Source organism: Taurulus bubalis (assembly GCF_910589615.1).
Source record: "Taurulus bubalis genome assembly, chromosome: 3".
NCBI classification, from domain to species: domain Eukaryota; kingdom Metazoa; phylum Chordata; class Actinopteri; order Perciformes; family Cottidae; genus Taurulus; species Taurulus bubalis.
The window spans coordinates 20,720,980-20,737,439 of record NC_136591.1 but is presented as its reverse complement, the minus strand read 5'-3'; the positions used below and the strand labels follow the sequence as shown (position 1 = coordinate 20,737,439).

Sequence of the window (16,460 nt, the reverse complement as noted above, 5' to 3'; positions counted from 1 at the left end):
CCAGGAGGGCACACTTTGGCAATATTATTGTAATACCATGATTGTATCTGCCATTAAAAAGATGAAAGATTTCATCCACTAACATGAAGGATGAAAAGAATTTTGCCAGTTTTGGGTTTTGATAGAAAAAGCGAAGGGTCAGACAGGTGGAGGAGATGGAGGGAGGTTGTATTTTTAACACAATATCTCTACAAAAGGGATCGGAGCTCAGGACTATCACGGCACAGGTGTGTTCTCAAGCAGGATATGCCTTTCAAGATAAAAGCTCAACCCCAAATCATGAATTACTAATCATTTCGCTCCTGTGTTGTCACTTGCACGTTCTATATAGATTTTAGAGGGGGGATGAGTCAACATATAAATCCATAAACTTGATTCGTGGTATTGAGGCACGGCTGCTGTGTGGCCTTTTTAAAAGGTGTGCAAAGCAAATACGGAATAAATCTCCCCCCAAATGCAGCTTCCATGAACTTCATTTGATTTTAGATCTGCATAAAACTAGGGAAGACCACTGTGTGGAATATATTGGGCAGGCATTCAGCGTGAATGGCTGAGTCAAAATATTAATTTTGCAGTGTGCAAAATTAGGAAAGCAATAAATAAAAAATGTAGCTCATGTTTTGTTGAACATGCAACAAAACTGTCTTCTTTGTTTTCTTCTAAAAAACACTTTATTTCTGATGATGAAGAAAAGCGTTGGGTAAACAGTTCCTGCTTGTGTAATTTCGAAGCATAACTCATTCGCGGGGTCGGACACTTTGGATTTGAATTTTAGCAGCAAGCGTGCTACTGTCCCTCATTTCCATGCCGATATATGCGTGTGTGGGAGTCAGAGAGAGAGGAGAGAGAGAGAGAGAGAGAGAGAGAGAGAGGGAGAGGGAGAGAGAGGGAGGGAAAAGGTGGGTGAAAAAGAAGTGGGAGAAATGGTGAGTTAGATAGAAATAGAGATGGTGAGTTACTTTTTTTTCCCACCCAGAAATAAAAGACTTAAATCCAATTAAGTCCAATTGAATCCACGTTGTTTATTTAATCAGAGGTCAGCCCCGGTGACTTCCCATTGTTTTCATCTCATCAACGAGATTACAGTCAAATCAATATTCGGACTGATTGCACCAAGCAGATTAATAACTATGACCGCAAAACAGCGCATGATTACAATACAGGACAATCATGTGTATCAATCTGTCTCCTTCTGTATGTGGGCGTTTTTTTTCGGTAGAATTTTTACTGCGGTGGCAGTCCTTACCTGTTTGCAGGGAGCAGATGCTGTCTCTTTGAGGGAGTTTTACTGCCGTTTTAAAGATGTTTGGCAAGTGAAGAGAGGCCACGGCAGATGTGGGTTTGTGTGTGTGCGGCGAAGACTTGCAGATGGTGTACAGTGGGATGCTTGTTCTTCGTTACTTCATTTCCCACGGGTAAAGAAAAGTTAACTGTGTGTGTGTGTGTGTGTGTGTGTGTGTGTGTATATGTGTGTGTCTGTATATGCGTGTGAATATTGATGTGGGGTTTACAGTGTGCCATGAACATTCTGGTCACGGGAACAAGCAAGCTCAAAAGTTGGCTTACCCTGTCCATCGCGCGTTGAACTACTCGACCCGACGACCTTTTGCTTTCGAATTCATCGGCTCTGTGAATTCTGCAAGTGGTTAGCTTCTGATCTCCCAGATGACCGATTTTCTATACTTGCCTTTTCAAGGTTGTTGATATCTTTCCCAGCTTGCATTGCAGGAGAGGCAGGGGAAGCCCCTGGGAAAGGGCATGATTTTGTTGCCTAGTTATACCAGGCGGCGACCTCCGGGTTCTGAAAAGTGAAGCCTATGCAGAAGTGCCCTTAAGCTAGGATCTTCTCTCTACTGACCACCATGGGGTGACTCCTCTGGTTGTATAGAAGTCTATGCTTCATGTGTTAAAGCTACATTCTCTCTCCTGAACACCAAGGGGTGACTCCTGGTTGTATAGAAGTCTATAGAAAATGACTCTACTTCTCTCTTGATTTATTCCCTCAGTAAACATTGTAAACATAAGTTTATGTCTCAATCTTTAGTTTCAAGTATTCTTCGATACAGCATGATATTCATTTAGTAAATAATGGTCCCATTAGGGACCCAGCAGGGTATGCTTTAGATAGATAGATATATACTGTATTCATCCACAGGTGGAAATTAGTTTGTGGCAGCAGCAAGCATGTTATATAGTAAAAGTACAAATATTAAGTATGGGAAATACTCACTATGTACAACCAAATAGCAGAGCTGAACATATTAATTAAAGAAAATTAAATAATAAAGAAGAACTCAAGGCTTCAAAGCGACATCTAACAAAACCAACGGGTGATGTAGCTGTGACTTTGTCCACAACATTCTATGAGATACAACCACAGATTCCTCATCCAAGCTGCATGTTTCTGGAGCGTAAAGGAGAACATGAATATTTTTGATGAAACCCATGCAACATACAAACTCCAGAGGACGCCAGAGAAAACCCACAAAATACATTCCAGCCCGTCCACCTGCTTTTCCAAGTAGGAGCAGGATGTCCACATGCACCCCCCGGACATTTTAGCACGTGTATTTCTGCAGTGCCGCTGAGGGCACCACCTGGCAGGAACTGCCCCATATAGAGCTTTAATTTAGCTCTAAGGGTCGGAGCGGTCAGTTGTGGACCTATTTTAGACGACCTGTGCAGATGCACACGTATGATCTCCAGAACGGACTTTTAAAATACGACAAAAATGCCGTTCCAGTTCCTCCTCAGATTGTTCGAATTTAAAGGAGATTCATCTAAAGAGGACTTACCGTCAAATATGTGTTACTAAAACGTCTGCACGTCCGATTACTGGCACCTAATGACACAATGTCATGAGACCAAAGGAGGTGAGATTGTGGCAGACCTGGAGAAAAGTATCTTTTAATAGAAAAAGCAGAGCAGTAAGCCTGAAGCTTAAGTCTCCTCCATTTGAGTGTGACATGACTCAGTAACTACTGGGGCAAATCTCCCACTATGGGGCACTTTAATTGGAATTAGTACAGCTTCTCTTGAGCTGGTGATTCTCCCCCTTAAGAATATCTCAGGGTGCTAAGTAGCTCACTTCGACTGTACCGTTTGAACCGAGGCGCTGGGAGCGAGAGCCAGTGTTTACGTGGGTATGAGCTGTTTGTTTGATAAACTGTTGGGTAAGCTGTGTACGTTCAAGGAGAAGGGAGAAAGAAAAAAAGATGTTCCTATCTGCAGGACGCCATTTTTGCTCCGAGCGCGCTCGGCGAGAGGAAATGTCATCAGCAGATTTCCCTAAAAGCCGCCGCATCCTCTCGTTTTGTCCTCACGATACTCTTCTTTGCTCATCTTTTTTCTCATCCCGCGGCCCTCACTTGTCTTCTCCGTCTCCTTTCCCCGTCCTTCTCACGCCATTTCCACTTTGTTCCCGCTCTCCGCTGTCTTATTTCCACCGTTTCTGGTCAGACATCGCTGGAGAACAAATGGGACACATGCCAGAGTAAAACAAAAGGGCCTCAGGTGGGAGGAGGGCACAGGCTTAAGCCGAATGTCAGCTTATTATTTGCTCTCCCCTGAAAAATGTTTCTCTAAGTCTGTTGTTTTGTCGCTCTTGCACCTCGCTTTGAGCCGTAGAGGTCAACGGGGTCAAGCTCCGGCCACGCTTGTTTACAGCTTTTACTGTCGCCGTAGATGAGACTCCCATGAGAGTACAGACGGGCACACATGCTATATATATATATATATATATATATATATATATATATATATATATATATACACACACACACACACACACACACACATTCAGCAGCCAGATATATAGACAAGGTTGTCATGGCAACAGTCTGTCCTACCTCTGTGGCTGAACACCTATAAGCACACGTAAGTGTATGCACACTGAGCTGTGGAGCAAACCTGTATACAGAGACAAATATTTCCCGTGCCCTGTAGTTCAGGATTTTCATCATTTCGTTTTTTAAGTCTCTCAAAATCCCGTGGAGTCTTTGGAGTCAGAACCGGTGACCCCCCCCCCCAAAAAAATGTAGAGTCGATTAGTGGAACTTACTGAAAACGTTGCAATTTTTATTTTATTTTGTGGCTGCTTGTTTAATGATGAATCCGCTTAAAATGACTGACTTCAAAGTCTCTGGAGTTGTTTTTAAGAGCGAATGCACCCGTTGTGGCACTTTCATAAAAGAAACTGTTGAAGATTTCTCGTCTTTTCATCCTCTGCCTGGCCATTATGCCCCGCATAAGTATTGAAATAAAAAACTGAGCTGAAGCTTTGAGGGCCTGACTGCCAGTAACCTATCTAATGGCCTCGCTACAACCACCGAGTCTTCTTACTCCCAACAGCACATCGTTTATCAAACACGGCGGTTACTCTTTCTCTCTTCGTCTGTGATATTATTATTAAGACGAACACGTTCTAATGAGGATGTGTTTACTGATAGGGATCCACCGCATGTTAGAGAGCTATTTGTTGTATGGTGTTCATTTCTTTGATCTCCCCGGCAGTCACACGTGCTCGTAATTAATTCAAATGTCTGCAAACAAAGTTGTATTTTGTATGTTTTTGTTTGTTTGTTTCTTTTTTGCATCTAATCATTTTCCTCCGTCTTCTCAGACTCTGTCGGACCTGCTGGCAGCGGTGCGCCTGCCCTTCATCCACCCGTCCTACCTGCTGAACGTGGTGGACAACGAGGAGCTGATCAAATCGTCGGAGGCGTGCCGTGACCTGGTCAACGAGGCCAAGCGCTACCACATGCTGCCGCACGCGCGGCAAGAGATGCAGACGCCCAGGACCCGGCCGCGGCTCTCCGCCGGTAAGCGCACGCTCGTACGCATAGAAGCTCCTCCTCCATCAGTGTGTGAATGGGTGAATGATGGCATGTAGTGTAGGAAGACTAGAAACGCGCTATACAAGTACAAGTCCATTTACCATTTACCTGAGAACAAGGTGACAGCAACGTGATCTGCCACCCACAAGGGTAATTGACCCAGAACACATCGCCAATCCCCCTCACACTCACGCGCGCACCCACTCTTCATATTTTCCTGCTACCTGACAGAGAGGTCAGGTCCCCACAAGGGGAGCCTGTATTGATGTTTAGGCCACAACTGGAAAGCAATGGTTTAGAGCTCCGTAACGTTTTTCCACAGAACTATTTAAAATACTTAAAAGTACATGCCGGGCCAATTGGACATATTTGTAAATGTCAGCACAGCTTTTTCTTTCCATAATCATACAAAACAAATGACGACCTCAGCCAAACCTGATTCAGGCTACCATGTAAGGTTGGATCCATAACGGGACTGAACCCGGGGCTCTTTTACAGCAAACACAGCACGTAAACATCTCCTTTACAAGTTTGTTTTACCACCTGCTGGGCAGAGACATGTCCGTCATCCATTTCAAAGCAACCAGCCGACCATTCACTGTCCGACCACCGCTGACGTGCAGGCCATTGAAGACCGTGTTTGTTTACATCGTTAAATTCAAAGAATCATTCATTGAAATTGGTACGGCGCCTGCAAATTGCTTTTGGCCGTATGATTTTTCCCTCCAGTCGGCCAGGACCCCACTCTTTCCCCCTGTAAAGAGCTGCCTAATTATAGTGTCTGCATGGTATTATGAGCCTCGCACCAGCACACCTTACCATTCCACACAAGTTGTTTTCTGCTTGGTAGAATAAAGATAATTGCCTAACAAATGGGACTTTATGGAGAGGTCGGTTCACAAGCCAACACTGTTGTCCAGCCGGTGTGTTTATTTGCCAGTAAACAAACATCGAGGGGACTTGAATTAGGTTTATATATTTTGTTGCATCTGTAATTATCTGTAATGCAGTCGCACAGGGCTTCATAAAGAATCATTTGCCTCTCGAGAAAAGACATTTGTGGCATTACATGCGCTCAGCACCGTCCCATTACTCATCCCTCGATCCAGTAGTTTCTCCTTGTTCTCAGCAGTTTCTCCAAGCGTTTTCTGTCAAGGACCATTGTATAGTGTTTGGTATGTGCATATCTTATGCATCCTGCAGCCCCATTATGCAGGCTGAAGTGTATATTGATTCACAGTAGCTCGTGGCTCTGTACAACAGAATTATATAAATGCATAAATGCTGCCGGGATGAATACATTCATGATGCATTATGCCCCATTGACTCAGTGAATGAGAAATATATGTAAGTTCTGAACTCCTTTTTTAAAGCTGCAGGTCTTATCATGACCGACTATCTGGACAGAGATGTTTATCTGTGCGTAAAACCGTTGGTTCTGATGATTGCTGGACGGAGAAATATGAACGTGCCTCGACGTTCTGATTGTATTCTGTGGGTCTGTTTTTTAATGCCCGAGTGTGTGAGTGTCATGATTGTGTGTGCGTGTGCATGTGCTGCTCAGCCATCTGCTGCACTGGACAGGGTGGGCTCTGCACAGCGGGGTGCGTGGTCACCGGGTTAGCAGGGTAGCACACATGCGGGACGGCGAGAGAGATGAAGGAGCGACCGGAGGGAGAGGGAGAGGTTGCCGTTGGCGCACAGAGGAGGAGAAAGAGATGGGGCAGGAGGAGAGGTCGGGCTGTGGTCGGAGGGGGAGGAGCCAGGGGAATCAGAAATGAAATTTGAAGGACAGACATTTGATTGAGTTTATTCCTTGAGCATGTGTCTACTTGTGTAAGCAGTAAGTGTGTGTGCGCGTGTGTGTATTTTAAATGTGAGCAAGCAGATGGGGCACCACCTGAGCTCGGTTGATAAGTCTGTCAGGCGGAAAAAGAAAGGAAAACTGCCATCCGTGAAGCATTTCTTGCTGAGCACAGTCAATCTGTGAACTTGTGAGTCGCATGCATATGTGTGTGCGTGTTATAGTGGGCGTGTTTGCGTTCATACAGTGTGTGTATGCGCGTGTGTGTGTGTGTGGGTGTGGGTGTGTGTGTGTGTGTGTCTGCATACACACATGCCTGAGTGCCTCACACATTCAGCCTTTTTACTGGTGATAAATGTGAGTTGAATTACATTTTTCTAAGCCTTGAATTTTTATTTACTCTTGTGAGACAGATTTTTAATTAACATCCTTTCACAGCGAGTCTTAAATGTCTGAATCCGACGATAGAGGTTATATTCACCGTGCAGGTTCCCCGAGCATCCATTCGTAAAGGCCAACCCGCACTGCAATGTGGAGGCCAATATTTAAATATAGGAATACATTTTTAACAAACGCATAACAAAAGCTGGCTTGTTTATATTAAGATGACAATAGTTTGACATCTTGGGGAAATGAAACGCAATGTTTTGATTGGTGAGCTTTAGAGGTGCTGGGAGGCAGATTGTGTTCACGTCAGTCTGATTCCTCCTGATTCAAGTCTTTGTTGAAGCTAAGCTAACCGGTTGCTGCCTGTAGCCCACAGACTGTACATATATATATATATATATATATATATATATATATATATATATATATATATATATATATATATATATATATATATATATATATATATGTATAGTCTGTGGGCGACCCCCATTGGTTTTGTGGACCCCACAAAAAACAATTTTTACAGTTTTGAAGCCTGGAGTTCGTCAATTCAGTTATCGCCATATTGTTTTTTGGCCGTCGCCATCTTGTTTTTTTTGCAACCAGAAGTGACACAGGAGGTTGGCTAATTCAACTGAACGGTGAATAGATAATTTTTTAAGGCAAGCAAAATGTTCCAATTTACTTTCTTGAACTAAAGTACACACTGGGAAAGTTGTAAAAAAAAAAAAAAAAAAAACTCGCCTCCGTCTGTAGCATTATATTTAACTAATTTTACTCTATACCGGAAAGCAGATAAGCCAAAATGGCCCTTTTAGAGGAAGAGGGAATCAGAAGGTGTGCTCAAACTGCGTGGGACCTGTAAGTGGACAGACCATATACAGTGAAAGTTACTTATTAGCCAACTTTTACAACAATAACAATATATCTGTAGGCAGCAAAAAAAAGACACTTTAAGTGTAAATTCCCAATGCACTCTTCACCAAATGTAATGCTGTTTGCAGTCAATTTCAACTGGCACCTTCTGCATTCTGTCTGATTGTTTTTGCCCTCATTTTTTTTTCGAGTGATATAGTTCTTCGTGGTTTTCCTCTGCTATCTGATCGGTTCAAACTGTGGATCTGGGGATTTAGCTGTCGTCTCGCTGGGAATAAACAGGATTAAAGTGAGTAGATTCAGGAAATGAATTGATCCGTGGCACACTTTTTTAATCTTTGGGCTTTAGGGGGAAGGTATTGAGTATTTTCAAGTCAGCTGAAGTCACGAGTCATTAGTGTTTAGGTCCAAGTCTGCTTTGATTTTGTCTCGTTGAGTCTAAAGACATCAAATTTGTGTCTTGAGTCCATGTCATGTGACTTGACTCGCACATCTGCAACAAACTTTAAAAACAACATTGACAGATTATCATCTTAAAGGGGATCTGCAGGGTCTCCTTGCAGGACGTCATTGTATCCATTGTTAATAAAGAAATATTGATCAGAGCCAATATTATATTATGGTGGTAAAAATGTTGATATTGAGCTTGTATATCATGTAACGGGTAGGAAGCCCATTAATAGGAATATTAATGGTCTATGAAGATACACTCGACAATGTGCTCGTAAGATGGAAGAGCATGAACTTTTTTAAATTCAACAGAAAGGCCGGCATCTTAATGAGTGCTTGCTCCATTAGCTGTAAGCTCTGAAAAAGTTCCTTCTATTGCAGCTGAGGAGACGCAGCCAGATGGTTTCCACGCACCCTTTTAATTTTCTTGTTTTCCCAGGTTTTTTCTTTATATAGAGTCCCGCTGTGCTGCATTGTTGTAATTTCTTTCTTTACTTAATAGCCCAGTTTTTATTGGTGTGTTGATTTTTTTTCAGTCATTCTCGCCCCGTTTCCCCCCAAATGTGCTCCTGAGCTGCATTGATGGAACTGGTTGAAAAACAAAAATATACAAGTAATAACTGTATATAACTGTAACGGTTATTCACATAAACTGTGAATAACCGTTGTGACATGAAGTTTATTTTTAAAAATGAGACGGGCCTCTAGTCTCACTCTGTACCTCGCTTGTATTCTGGAGCGTTTCACTGAGCGGATGCTCTGCCCATTAACTTTATTAGATGCTGATTAAGGAGCCAAAAAGATATGCGGCATAGAAATAGCCTCTGTGATTTTCAAATATAAACTTAACTTTAAACACAAAGAGAAGCTCAGTATGCGTCAGTTTTTTCTGTGTGTGTGTGAACAGATGGCGTATTGTATCTTTTTTTCTTTTGTTTTATCATACTGTGTGCACTAACTTTAGGGATACTTATTTTTAAGTCATGTCATGCTTGCTATAACGCAGCTGTGAACTTTCCAGAAAGGCTGGGGGGTGAGGGGAGTGGGGGTGGGTGGGTCGGGGGGGGACAGAGAGTAGCTGATGTCTTCTGTTAACAACCTCCTGTCTTCCTCTTTTGGACAGAAAAAGAGTGTTGTGGGGGGGAAGTGAAATCTTCGAGTGACTCATAATGGATACCACGGTGTTTTACATACTGTATGTGTATCCATTAGCTGCTAATTGGTTAATTAGAGGGTGGATGTGCATCTGATTAGCTGTCATTAGACTTTCCGGGGGATCACGGGGATTAGACAGACGCTGGATCTGGGAGTTTACTCGCAAATCCTTTTTATTTTTTTGTCTCTTGCACTCTTGATGCACTTGATACATCTACACGTCTGTGTGTTTGTGTGCTACTACGGAGCGAGGAAAGAAGTCCCCTTTGGTATGTATGTGCTGCTCGTGCACGACGAAACCCTCCATACACTGCGTTCCTGCTTCCCTCTCTCCACGTGTGTCGCTGTGCTCGGCTCAGAGGAGGGAGGCGAGCGCTGGGGCAAACTGTTAACTCAACCCAGCCAAGTGGAATAGCACTCATAGACAAATGAGCTGTAATGACTAGGAGACGCAGGGGTCCCGCTCAGCTCACACTGTTGCTCTGTCTCGCTCTCACACACACACACACACACACACACACACACACACACACACACACACACTTACACATTGTTATATCTTTGCGCTGTAGGAAGGAATCCTTACAAAAAAGTAGCTTAATTATTTCTCAGCTTGTCTTTCTTTACGTCCACTTGATCATCTGTAATCAAGCAGATGTATCTAGTGTCGCAACAATAATAATACACAACTAAGAGTTTAGGCTTGCAGCAGGTTCACTCCAGTGTTTCCGAACATGTGTTTTGACCATGTGATCATTCCTTTCATTAGATTACTCAGTTTAAAGGCATGAGATCACAGCCTGGGCGTGTTGGAAATGTTGGTATTAAACCCATTCCCATAGCCTAATAAAAAAATTACCCTTGTTTGGTTGCTGGATTTCATTGGACGCGCCCACATTTTGGAGACAATAAAACCGGGCTTGTTGTGTGGGGTCCGCACGAGGCCCGTAGGCGTGACATTCATCTACTCATTCACACCTCCTCCTCGCCAGCGGACTCCTCGGAGAGCGGCCGTAATGCCGCCGCGAAGAAAGGAGGAATGAGATTCACACCTTGTAAGGAGGGAGCATAAAATATCATCGTCTGCCACCTACTGCTTCTGGCTCCGACCTGATTAACACTCCGTCTCGCTGATCGCCTTAACTTTTTTTTAAATGTTCCTCCACGGTAAAGCTGTTTCTCATGGAATAATTGAATTTATCTGTGATCATCTCTTCCGGCTGCACAGCCCCAATGCTAACCATTAAGCAAGGCAGACGTGGCGGGGAAGCTGTCAGCAGTTTGGAAAGACAATTATGAGCTTTTTCTTTTTTCTTAATGTCAGGTCTGTGTTGATTATTGTCCTGCTCTGTGTAATTATTCAGCCTGGTTTGTTGTTTAGAGCCAATACAGCGTGAGATTGCTCTGTTTCACCTCTCAAACTGGGAAATGCAGGAGAATGAGCCAGAAATGTCTTAATCGCTCTGTGTGAAGAGTGCCCTTCAGCAGATCCTCTTCCGATTTTTATTTCTGGAGTCTGAAGATGGTATTTGAGGGAAGGCGAGGGAGGGCGGGAGGGAGAAAGAAGCAAAGAGAGCGAGAGAGAGAGAGAAAGAAAGAGAGAGAGAGAGAGAGAGAGAGAGAGAGAGAGATATGAACGTTGCAACTCACAGGAGAATTGGAGTGTGAGTTTTTGATATTCCGCCGGCTTATTAGTGAAATCTCGAGCAAAAATGTCTGTCTCGGCTCATAAATGTAACATGGAGGCAGTAAATCCAGATTTGACAACCCCAGGTCTGAATGTCTGCAGGGGCTGCAGCCAAAATGAAGGTTCCGTCCATTTGACCTTTTTCGGCTGGTGACTATACTGTCAGCCTGATCTGCCGAGGAGGAAAAGGGCGAGGGAGTATGGGGAGGTTGACAGGTGAGCAGTTGCCTCGAAGGCCACAGTCTCCAAAACTTGTTTTGGCTTGTTCCCCGGGCTGCACTTGGCACTCAGACCCGAAGCTCGCAGCATTTACAGGAGCATTTACAGGAGCCTCGGCATCGCTCACGCCACATCTGGCGTTCCGGCCCGCCTTATATAACCGGCTGGAAGGGCTGCGAGGCTGCTTCAGCCTCATCCAATATTCAACAGGCCCAGCCAACCCGGGTGGAGCTGTATCATTGCATGTGCTGATGGTGCAGATTTGGTTGTTTGGACTTGCGGCTGCATGTGTGCCTGCATCCATTAAATCACAATGTGTGCATTTTTTAAGAAAATACTGCTAAGTTTAACGGGTCGTCCGTTCAATTTACAAGGAAACATGTTGTTGCTTTTCCTATTGTGGTGTCTAACCGCGCTCGACAGATTTAGGTTTTCGACATATCCGTCTCTGTTTTTTTTCTTCTTGTCGCCTGCCCGATACAATACGTGGAGGGAGAATGAAATTTCCTGCTCGCAGCATTGAAGCATTACATTAAAAAAAATCAGCAGAAACATGGCTCTCCAGTGACAGTGTCCCAGTTACTCCACAGAATAAACTCTGAACAGTTTCTCTGGTGGAAAGTAGTTCCACCGACAACATAGGAAAAAAAATAGTCAGAGTATGGGGGACTCCGTTTCTGGAGAGACACGATGCAGTTTCTTTTACGTAATTACAACCCCGTCAGCGCCACGAGCCGCTAATCCACTCGCCCTCATTGTATCTGGTATCTGGCCGAAGGTGGAAAGCTCAGACCAAGATGTGTGCATTTAAGGCCTTTAAAAATGTAATAATAATAATTGCCTTCATTTCCAAGTTTACTGAAGTGCAGATTTTTTAGCCCAACAGATAAAAAAACACAAACATCCACATCCCTGGACCCTGACATTATTTGGGAGCCTTTGGCCCCCTGATCCTCACCGTAACAAATTAACACCCTGGGAGAAAAATCATAGGATTAGGAAGAGGAGGAGGTGGTGAGAGAGAGAGAGAGAGAGAGAGAGAGGGAGAGGGAGGTGGCTGAGATAAGAGGAAATGGTTATGGACCAGCAGCGAGATATGAATGGCTCTGAACCCTGAGAGACACACTGCCAGTGTCGCTGTGCCTGCGATACCCAGTGAGGAAAAGCCTGCACCAGTTTTCCTCAGTCGTACAGCATATGTTTATACATGTGACACATTTATTAACACAGACATTGCCACTTTTTCTCTCTCTCTGACGAGAACTAGACCAGATGTTTGTTTTCATTGTCACCTGTGTATTCATGTGATTTATGTATTAAATGCAACCGACTTGCCTTGTTAATAATAAAAATAATAAAGTTGAACACTAATGAGAAACGGAGCTCAAACTCTTTTCTTATTCGTGACGTACTCCTTCATAAAGTACATTAAATACCTTCGATTTCTCTGTTTGAATCTATTCATAAAGAAGGCTTACTATAAAATAAGGAAGTTGGAGAAGAGGCTTTTATAGATCTCTCAGCCACATATTTTGTACCACTGGACAAATCTAAAACCTTTTTGCAGTGGAGCTCACCTTGCTGGTGACTGTTTAGTCCAGATGATGCAGAGTTAGTTATTTATGGGTTAAAGCCGATTGAAAGACAGCAGCTGGGTGTGTAGCTGTGCTGTTAACCTTTATAAACGGGGCTTCTGGGAGCCTGGATTTGTACAAAACTGAATAAGCAGCGACAGACGAAGCGATCCAAGAGCAAATTAAATGATCACAACGGAAAGCGGTTACATGTTGCTTTAGATCAGCCGTTCAAAGAGAGGACATGTTATTGCTATGACCCCATCTGGTGTCTGACAAAACAATCCCATCTCAAGGTCTATTTTCGGTACATATCACATGACTGGCTGTCACGGAATTTGCAAGTGGTCAAAATGCCTTCATTGTAAACCACTTTACGGGCTCTACTCCACGTTGGCTTCGCAGTCAAGTTCATTTTTGACCTTGAAGATTAAGCGATGTGACGGAAAGCCCCCAAAAAACTGTTATTAAATGGACCTTGAGGTGAGATTGTTTCGTCGACTTTTTCTCAGATGAGGAATGAATTCTCGGGGCCAGTATTTTGTTGTCGCACGAGCCGCTTAAAGGCAAGGACGTCTAATGCTGGGAGGACAATCCTTGTACATGCACATGACATGCATTTAAGCGAAGGCACTTCAGCCGTGCAGCAGTAACTACACGGTGTCAGCGTGGCTGTCTCTACTCTGAAGTCAAAGGGACATTGGGTTGGGCGAGGTTGCAAAGCTCGGCTGGTTAAAAGAAGCTCACGGAGAGCTGATTGAGAGGTAAAAGGTGCAGGGGGCGAAAGGACAGGACGCAGTGAGGGAAGATGAAACGGAGAGTATATTGGGTGGAAAAGAGAGCAACGGCTCCTGCTGTTTCAGAGAGAACGACTTGAAGAGAGAGAAAGGGAGATAGGGATGGAGCAAAGACTTCCGTAGGTTGGGAGGAAGAGAGAGGTGTTAGCCCCGGGGTAAAAAAAGAAGGAAAAAAGGATGAATAGTGAAAGCAGGGTCACAGCATGGGGCAGAGAGCAAGGAGACACATAACAAGGTGAGATAAGAGCCAGAGTGGCAGCAGGGAAGAGGAAGCGACAGAATCTTTCCGTTCTGTCTCCATCTTTTCATCAACCACCCTCTTCCCGTGTGTGTGTGTGTGTGTGTGTGTGTGTGTGTGTGTGTGTGTGTGTGTGTGTGTGTTCTAGCATGAGGTAAAGCATGGGTGGCGTGCTCGTGTTTCATTTGGTTGAAGTCGAGTTGGGTGGAAGCAATACGCAGATACTGCCGGGGGGGTTGCGAGTGCATCATGCTCTGCGGGTGGGCATCAAATTCAATTTAAGATTCAGCGCTTACACAAGCCTGTCCGCTCCTCATACATAGTTTTCCAAGGTTTAGTTTTTTTGACGCACGATTCACAGCCTGCGATGACGGAAACCTCCTCCTGAGAGATTTAATACTGGGCTCTGTCCAGGTGCTCCCATTGTAGTCTGTGTTCACGCTCAATGCACGCTGCTTCGTGATGTGTTTGCTGATGTTCTAATGGACCATTCTGGGCTTTTCTTAAAGATGCAGTTGTCAATATATTTGTTCTATCAACATGTTATTGGCTTAAAATAACTACATGTATGTAAACACTGTTTTAGTCCACCTCTGTGTTCAGAGTCGTTTACAGATGCAGCAGGGGGCATTTTCAGTGAAACCTCATTCTCTTCACGCACAGCAGCAAACGGCCGATTTCTTTCATTCTAAGCTTTGAGCTAGAGCATATATTGCAATGCGTTTTAGTCACCCACTGTATATAAGAAGTGGACGTAGTCACTGTGAAGTCTCCCATTGGTTTGTGGACATTTTGAAGCCTTGAATTTGGCGTTTTGATCGTCACCATCTTGGCTTTGGCTAGAGGGTGAAGGTAAGTGCAACTGAATGCTGAATGAGACATCTTTTGGCAAACAAAATGGTTACAATTAAACTGAAAACACACTGTGAAAGGCTTAAAGTTGTAAAACAAAAACACAGACAACTCCCAGACTGGACAACGCTGTCAATCACCTTGTAAAGCATCCCCTGCTTTATGGTCTGTTTGACTCTAAATGACCATAATTTACGAAATGAACATCATGCTGTATTGAAGAAGACTTAAAACTAGAGATTGAGACATAAACTCATGTTTACAATGTTTACTGAGGGAAAAAATCAAGAGAGAAGTAGAGTCATTTTCTATAGACAACCAGAGGAGTTGCCCCCTGATGACTACTAAGAATGCTTTTAGTTTTAGCACTTCTGCATTGGCTTCACTTTCCACAACCAGAGGTTGCTGCCTGATTTCAGTGTTAAATATCCACACAAAGGATTAGAGAGAGAATTTAATTGAGTGCTTCTATCACAGAACAACAGCGGCAGCTTAGAGTTGCAAACAAGGCACTTCCTGAATAGCTGCATAGAGTTTATGTATTCGTCTTTATATGTTTCTTCTAAGCAGGGTGTTGTTCAAAACTTGCGATCAGATGTTGTTGTTTTCCCCTGAATATAGACGGGTTTAAAATATACCAGAAATATAACAAAAGGTCAGTAACAATCAGGAGAAGCAGACATTTTCCTCCCAAACTGCCACGGGTATAAACTCTGGAAGGGGAGAAAAAAAAAACAAGAGCTGTCAAGACTTGGTTATCCCTTCATCCCCAACCGCTTGCCTTTATCCTTCGATCTTCCATCCCTTCATCCCTCCACCCAACTCCCATCAAACCTCCAGCTGACTGACAGCCATCCCTGTGAGGCTTCCTTTTCGGGGGAAAAACTCACACCCACACAACCATCTGATCCGAAGGCGTGACTCCCCGTCAGCGGCGCCGCTCCCTCTGTTTTTGTTGCGTTCTGACAGGCCGGTGTTGGGTTGTGTTAGCTTGTGAGTGTGTTCGGGGGCTTCAGGGGTCAGAGCTCCTGCGGCAGCCTCGACGCACAGATGTGGACTCTCCCTGACGTGTCCGGCCGAGTGGAACGCTCTGCCGGCAGCCCCGCACATATGCAATAGGTGACCATGGAAAAACTGCATGTGCACATGTGTACTATTCAGCTGGTTCGTTGAAGCGGCATGTAGAACTGCTTAAGATGGCCTAATTGGACATAGTGGGGGTTCAGGAAGGAGACATTCTATGTAGAAGAACAACAAAAGAAATTACTTCTATTCTGTCGATTTTTTTCTAAATTGAAAAAAATCCAACACACCAGCTACACCGGGAACTTTAGTATTACATGTAACTTCCACCATGTTTGAAGATGGAATATTTTTTTTGTATTTCTATTAAAACAAACCGTAGAACATTGATCGGCATGCGCACACATACATATCCCAAATTGGCTCAGACATCGTTACTGAAACATTGACAGCTTAATTGAGGCAGTCAATAGGAACGAAGTGAACCAGCTAAAAAGATGTAAGAAAAGGAGATGAAAAGAGATGAAAATGTAATCCTATAAAGGCAGAGGAAAAACGCT

The 16,460-nt window shown here is 43.9% G+C and overlaps 1 protein-coding gene across 1 annotated transcript in view; it reads left to right on the top strand.

Annotated features, from left to right (window-relative positions):
* Nucleotides 1-16,460, top strand: part of klhl29 (kelch like family member 29) — a gene marked incomplete at both ends in the record, with an annotated part of 128,397 nt that overhangs the window by 74,686 nt on the left and 37,251 nt on the right. Inside the window, 1 exon segment of the mRNA XM_079214727.1 lies at nucleotides 4,622-4,820. Coding sequence (XP_079070853.1) covers nucleotides 4,622-4,820 — 199 coding nt within the window.